Source organism: Taurulus bubalis (genome assembly GCF_910589615.1).
Source record: "Taurulus bubalis genome assembly, chromosome: 9".
Taxonomy (NCBI): Eukaryota; Metazoa; Chordata; class Actinopteri; order Perciformes; family Cottidae; genus Taurulus; species Taurulus bubalis.
In genome coordinates, this window is record NC_136597.1 from 4565314 (window position 1) to 4572386 (window position 7073).

The 7073-nt window shown below is 42.4% G+C and overlaps 1 protein-coding gene across 1 annotated transcript; it reads right to left on the reverse strand.

Annotated features, from left to right (window-relative positions):
* Nucleotides 1-710: 710 nt before the first annotated feature.
* On the reverse strand, nucleotides 711-6566 carry olfml1 (olfactomedin-like 1). Its single transcript, XM_079223073.1, has 8 exons — nucleotides 6254-6566; nucleotides 5440-5543; nucleotides 4742-4932; nucleotides 4549-4652; nucleotides 3157-3348; nucleotides 1841-2021; nucleotides 1602-1761; nucleotides 711-1422 (listed from the first exon to the last, which is right to left on the reverse strand). Exons 1-8 carry the CDS (start codon nucleotides 6380-6382, stop codon nucleotides 1266-1268), a joined length of 1218 nt encoding a protein of 405 aa, XP_079079199.1. The 5' UTR covers nucleotides 6383-6566; the 3' UTR covers nucleotides 711-1265.
* Between the last annotated feature and the right edge of the window lie 507 nt (nucleotides 6567-7073).

Consider the following 7073-nt stretch of genomic DNA (forward strand, 5'->3'; position numbering starts at 1 on the left):
ACGGTCACATTGAACACGCCCCCTTTCGGCGCGTCACCGCCAACCGAAAGAAAAATGGGCGGGCTGAATCAGAGACGGTTCAAACAGAGAAGAGTGAATGAGAGCTGCGTTAACAGCGCGGGAACAACAGGATGATGGAGCCATAAGGAAGAGTAACGCGGGCTGACTCACAGATTAGTCAACCACTGATAGAAAAGTAAAACACTTTGACGCTTTGCAGATATCTTTCTTAATCATAGACTTATTTTGAATGCAGAAGAGCAGATATTCTCTTTACCCTGACCATATGCCACATAAATGACACCCCTTATCACCCTTTGCTAGGACATTTAGGAATGTGTTTGTACCTTAATAAAGCCACATTCTCTACAGCTGCTTTTTTTGCATGCTGCTGCTTTGTCATCACTTTTTGCAATGCTTTGTCACTGATGACAGATTTCACACTCATCACCGCTCTCTTTGTCATAGTACGTGTACAGGAAGAAATACTCATCTCGTGATATCCATCTACACAGTGTAAAAGATATTCTGTTAAAGCTTCCAAACTACCTATGTCTTTTCTCTCACTTAAATCCAGTAACTATTTTGTATTCCCCCTTTCAAATTGAAAGATCTAATGTTTTCTTGCACTTGTTTCTATTGCCTCTATATTTCGTCGCTTGATTGTTGGTTGTCTGACTTTTGTTGTTGTCTTACTATGAATGTTTCTAGTTCTCATGTTTATTTAAGAAGAAAAAAAGAGAGATCTTAAATGTGACAACTTACAGAAGTAGTTAAATGTAATCACAGCTTTGCACAGTCGGCAAACAAAGGATAAACAGAGGAGCTGTTTGTTCAAAAACAATTACTTTAATCTAATCTATTTTTGAACTGTTACTTCACCTCATATAGAGATTTAGTTTACAGCGTGCTAAATGCAATATCAGATTATTTGGTGAGCCAAACATACTCATGTGTGCCACATCTGGGGCCATCATAGCACAGCCAATCTTACTGTAAATACTTTAAAATCATCATTCAAGGCAAGTGCATGTTCTTTATACGGTGAAACAAAGTGAAAAGCCTATACATTGTATCAAATGCCTTTGGTTGGACATGATCTTTATGCCTAGAAGGATTAATAGTGATTACGGTATAGCATCCATTGCCAGCAAATTTTGACTATACTAAGATACTCATTAAAAGTATGCTTTTATTTGTCACGTTTATTGCATAATTCCGGTGACAACACAAGTTTAAGAAATGATAAACACTGCCGAGCATCTTCACTCTGCAGTGACTTGGTCATTAATGCGCGTCTCCACTTTGTATATCGTCTGGTAGCCGTCATCCCAGGCGTACAGCTGTTTGTCTCCGGGGTGGTAGTGGATGCTGCTGTGGCTGGTGTAGCGCTTCGGGAAGAACATCACAGGACTCTCGTTGCTGGAGACGGGTGGTGCAGAAAAGGGGAAAAAGATGGAGAATTAAATTATGACGATCGCTTCAGTTGGGAATGTGGATCAAAGAGATCTGGTGTTCGTTTTTCTTTTCTTTACACATGCGGATGGTTTAGGAATGCAAGTTTGCGAGAGTATTTGTTCTATCCTGTGTAGTAGTCCGACCTGTGGATGGTGTCATGGATGTCGTAGAGACACTGTATGGTGGAGCGACCTCCATAGCGTGTGTTGTAGACCACATAGAGGGTCCCGCATATCAGAAAGGCTCCTTCAGCATCCCGGCTCCTACACTGAGTATCCCAGGTGTACTCTACTGCCAGACTCGCTGAGGTGAGAAACAAACAAAGTGCTCATATATACCAGATTACTTTTATATGCATGTACATGCATAGATGTGTGTATACCTTTATCCAGTTTGGTGATGACCAGGTTTCCTCCGTACTCAGGGTCGGCATGGATGACCCAGAGGCCGAGTTCGTCCACAGCCAGATCCAGGTAGGTGTCGGGGTTCAGACTGTAGACTGGTAGACGCCCCGCTCCTGGTAGCAGTGTACTGTCCACCACGGTACCATTCAACAGGTCTACCTTTATGTGATGGGAGAAGATGGAGATAGATTCAGAAACTCTACCGTGATATAATTTAACCCCAGAATTGGATGTGTAAACTAACAAGTATTTGGTCAGCAAAGTAAAGGATCCTATCTTACACCGCCACCAAAAGCCAGAATGTATTGAAAAAAAAAAGATATCCGTAGTCATTTAAAAAAACATGAAATATTCTGTTTCAATCCACTGTTGTTGTTCAGCCTTTCAAAAACTACATTTTCACAGCAAATACCTGCTTTTTCAGTCCACCATCTAAATGGCCCCAGGTAAAGAAATGCACAAATTATGTATTTATAGACTCAATACAACCCCTTTGCCCCTTAAATCAGGATTTGCGCCCAGATTATGCATCGTTTAACGAGCAAAACTTTAGTTCCGAAACGCCCTCAATGTATTTTAGACCAGCTTCTCATCCACTGGGCCAGGGCCCTCTCATGACCCTCAGAGCGCAGGTACTGTCAAGTGGTTAGTTTTACTATGCTTGATAATTCACATCAATACAAAATTCAAATTAATAATTTCAATGACACAACCTAACCCTGACTCAACCTCATGGAGGCGCTAGAGAAAAAGGCCGAGATCAGCAAAGTATATAGAATTCCTCTGGTAACTACAATCCATTCAATAGTTGTTGAGACATTTCACAATCCTGACACAATCCAGTTTTAGTATTAAATACTGTAGTTTGGCTTTACTTTCAATAGAACATTTTTTCTCTTGCATTAAAAAAAAAACACTTCTCCCCAATACACTCTCTGCTCCAAAACACTAAAAGTATCTTGAGAAAAGTCAGCTCCTTTCATTGGAACAAAATTGTTTATGTTGGCATTGTCAGCTCACTGACCTCAGCTCACAGGAAAAAAGAGCAAAAAAAAAGAACTTCCCATGACTAAGCTCCTTTGAAATGATCTGAAGTCCGCCTCCAGCCAAAAGCTGCACAGCAGTTTGCCAAACAATGTGATTGCTTCAACGTGACCACTTCATGCACACACTATTTTATTCAATGCTTTATATATTTTACAAACATAATGCAAATCAACAGAGTGAACACCTTGATGTGAAGCACTCATACGCAGTAGAGTATTCAACTTTGATTCAAGTTGATTCAACACACCTTCAGGATCTGGTTGGGAGTGTCGGCCTTGTGGTAGTAGAGGAATCCGTTGTAGACCACTTGACCGGTGCCCTGCCAGTAGGAAGGCAGCTGCACCACCTTACCTGGTGGTGTGCTGGTCCTCTCTGTGAAACTGTGCAGAGAGACGTACTCCATCAGAGTGTTGTTACTAATTCCACTGAGCAGGTAGACCTGAAAGAGAAGAAGAACAACAAGTTAGTGGAAAACATTATTGTGAAACTCAGGTTGGACATCCCATATTGGTTTAGATGCAATGATATCAATCAAATGTGGTAGCCATGCAACTTTGCTTATTGGCAACCATTTATCACTTCCATTTTGATGCTTCAGACGGGCCAAACTGCACGTGCTGCGTTGAAAGTCAAAGCTAATCCAGCGTAACAAAAGTACAGTAAAATACAACGACGTTGACTTTTACTCTCATGCGGGACCCGAGCAGCGATCTCCAGAGTGCAACATTTAGAATCTTACTATGGCAAGGGCATGACCCGCCCTACTCTGCCTCTGATTGGCCAGTGCCTGTTGCCTTTGTTGGCTGGATTGATTGGGTTTAGACGTGAATAGTGAGATTGGTAATTCGTAATGCTCAATATTGATGACTGAATTGATGATAAGCTCCTTCTGAACCTATAATAAGTGTAGCAGGCCTCTTCGAAACCAGTGTTTCCCAAACTCTTTTTCTGGGCACACCCTTTAAAAAAAAAAGACAAACCATCTTAAACCCAATTCGGCATGAACTATTAATAGAGAGAAGAACTAATGTGTGTGTAAAAGAACGTCCCTGACCATTTCTTGCTGCCAGTTCTGCATCACCTCCTACTTTCTTAAAAAAGTAAACCAGCCATTTCGAAGATATATACGTTTGATAACTCAAACTTTTTCGTATGCATGTGTTATTGAAACACAAACACATGTTAAATATGTTATTAATGTGACCAAATAAATGCATTAAGGCGAAGTAAAACATTTTCTCTCATCAGTAAAACAAAGAGAATGCACACCAGCCTTTTATGTAAGATTCAATATTATAAGTAGGCTACAATTATTAGAACAATACTGACATTCAGGCTGAGGTGATTGCAGTTATACATTTTAAAAAAGAATCGTAAAAAAACTATACAAATGTATTTGGCAACACAAATATCATCTCCCTTGGCCCAGTCTTTGGAAAAGATTGCTCTAAACCATATCTATGATAGTGCCCGTTCAATCAACTGTTAACAGCAGGTGTGTTTTTTACATTAATGACATGTCATTGGGTATATTGGCCTCCAATTAATTTACATCCGTCCACCAGCAGCTCCACGCTGAGAAGAAGATAAGCACAGTCTGCTGGCCAGAAAGAAAATCAGCGTCTCAGAAAGAACGAACCTTAGCTGATCCTTCAGTGGGGTCCTTGAACCAGGAACCGTAGGTGTCCCCTGCCTTCTTCACAATCTTGAGAGACTTAATTTGACTCAGCGCCGTTCTGCAGTCTGGGGATGTTGGAGAGAAAAGAACAAGCTGTTCCACAATGTCCCGTCTAGTACATTCATATATTTGTAATTCTTGGCCCACGTCCTACCATTCTCCACTTGGATCTTGGCTTTCTTCTGCTGCTGGTCCAGCTCAGCAGCCTTTATCTGTTGCTCCAGCAGTCCCTCTTCCATCTCGATGTCGGTCTGGGCGGGAATCTTGTTTTCAAGATATTCCAATTCCCTCTCCACCCGGTCGACGCGCTCAGACACGCTGTCAACCTGGCTCCTCACCTCTGATCTACGGAGCCCAAAAAAAGGAAATAATGAGATTATCACAGTTCTCACGCACCTTAAAGCTGCTGTTGGTATTTTTTATCGAAATAACTTTTTGTCATATTTGCTCAAACTGTCACTACCTGATGTGAGAAAGGTGATCTGTGATCAGGTGATCTAACTTCGTTAGATACGTGAGACAGGTGATCTGTGAAAAAAATAAAGGCTGCTGTGCCTCTTTTTAGTGCTCCTAATGGCATTTTGCAAGAGTCCACCACGCCCAAAAGATAAACAATCAATCAGGGCAGAGTAGTCACTAACGTAGCTGCTCACCGGCCCGGAATCTGGCCGATGTCATTAGGAGCACTGAAAAGGAGGCAGGGGAACCTGATTTACTCACATATTACTGTCAGTAACAGCTGGAGCAAACAGTGAAACAAGGTATTTTTATTTAAGTTATCAACTGTAGCTTTAAGCAACGACTGCAGTTCCTTTACTAAGTCACTAAGTCTTCTTTTTCAGACGGACATACCTCAGAACACTGACAGTGGACAGATAGCCCCTGATTTCAGAGGAGAGGTCATAGGTCTTCTGGGTAACGCTCACTGTCTTTTGCTCACATTGATTCAGACGCTCCTGATGACACAGAGAAAACATGTGATTACAGGATTCAAGCAAGAATACATGTCCTTTGAGAGAGAAAAAAAAAGATTTTACTTTGGGATCTATGAGCAGAAATGGAATATTCACAACTATGTTTTTCATTAGTGTGTAACCATCTACAACTAAGAATTGTTGTGTTTTGTGGTTTCAGCAAAGAATGTTTCTACAGTAGCCCAGAACGGACAAACGAAACACTGGCTCTACCTGCAGGCCAACTGGGTTCTCCGACCTGCTGGTGAGACTGCTGGGCATGAGCGCCAGAGTGCAAAACTGTGAGTATGAAGTTCATTAAGTGGAAATACTCAAGCCAAGTGCCAGTACCTCAAAAGTGTAAAGGCCAGTATTTGAGTCAATGTACTATTTACATTCCAGCACTGGTTACTGTACACGTTGTTATCCTCACGCTGGTACCCGACAGCACTGTGTACATTACAGTACATTCTAGTACATGACCTCACTGAGAGGTTCAGTATCTCTACAGATCTGTCTGACACATGAAGCACATATTTACTAGAGATCTGTCGCCAGATAACCCGTCACAAGAGGGCGGCTTAAAAAAAATGAAAGGACGGCACAACCAGATGGCAGCCAGATGTTCTGATCCACGTGGAATTATTCATTATTATTCATTTTAAGATGGGATGTTTCTCGTGAGAAATGTTATCACCCGCTGGATACCTTACCTCCATCTGAGACAGTCTCCTCTCCAGGTACTGGATGATAAAGGCATCCTGGGAGGAGCCCTGGCTCTGGACAGAACCCACAGCCAGATAGAGACACAGAGGAAGGACAAGAACCAGTCTACCCGACATCTCTTGCACTTCTGTCGACAAGTCACAAGCGAAAACTGCTGCTCTTACAACTGCACTGAAACTGTCTTCCACACTGAGAATAAACCCCCAAAAGATCAATTCATATACGTGTTGAGTCACAGTTTAAAACAGTCTCTGTCGCGTTGAAAGAAAATCCCCAAGGGTCCTTTAATGGCTGCTGTGTTCAGATTGCGTTGAGGAGTTGCAGCCGCAGAGCTTTCTGTCTTGCTTCTCTTGGTGGATTTGGATCCAAGTGAACCTCACCCTCGCATGGTCCCTCCCAGCCCCCCCCCCCCCTTCTCTCTCTCTCTCTCTCTCTCTCTCTCTCTCTCTCTCTCTCTCTCTCCCAGTTTCTCTGAGTGTCTCTCAACCCACCCTATTCCCTTCTCTGGAGTTTGTGTATTTGAGGCCTGAGAGGAAAAATACAAAAGAGAAGGGGGGAGAGACAAACCAAATCGTTTCAGACCCCGCTGCCCAACCCTGCAATTCTCTATTGTAATAATCTCCAGATGGCCCACTGACACGTCCCCTAGTCCACACATGGGAGCAGGAGTTGGTCGACAAACTTGTAAAGCTGCACCACATTAGTGTGAAGAAATACACACAGTTGAAAAGATCTAAATCAGAAAAACTTCCTCTAGTATTCTGTCCTCTTGCGAGACACAAAGGGTGTTTCCCACCTGGCCTGATT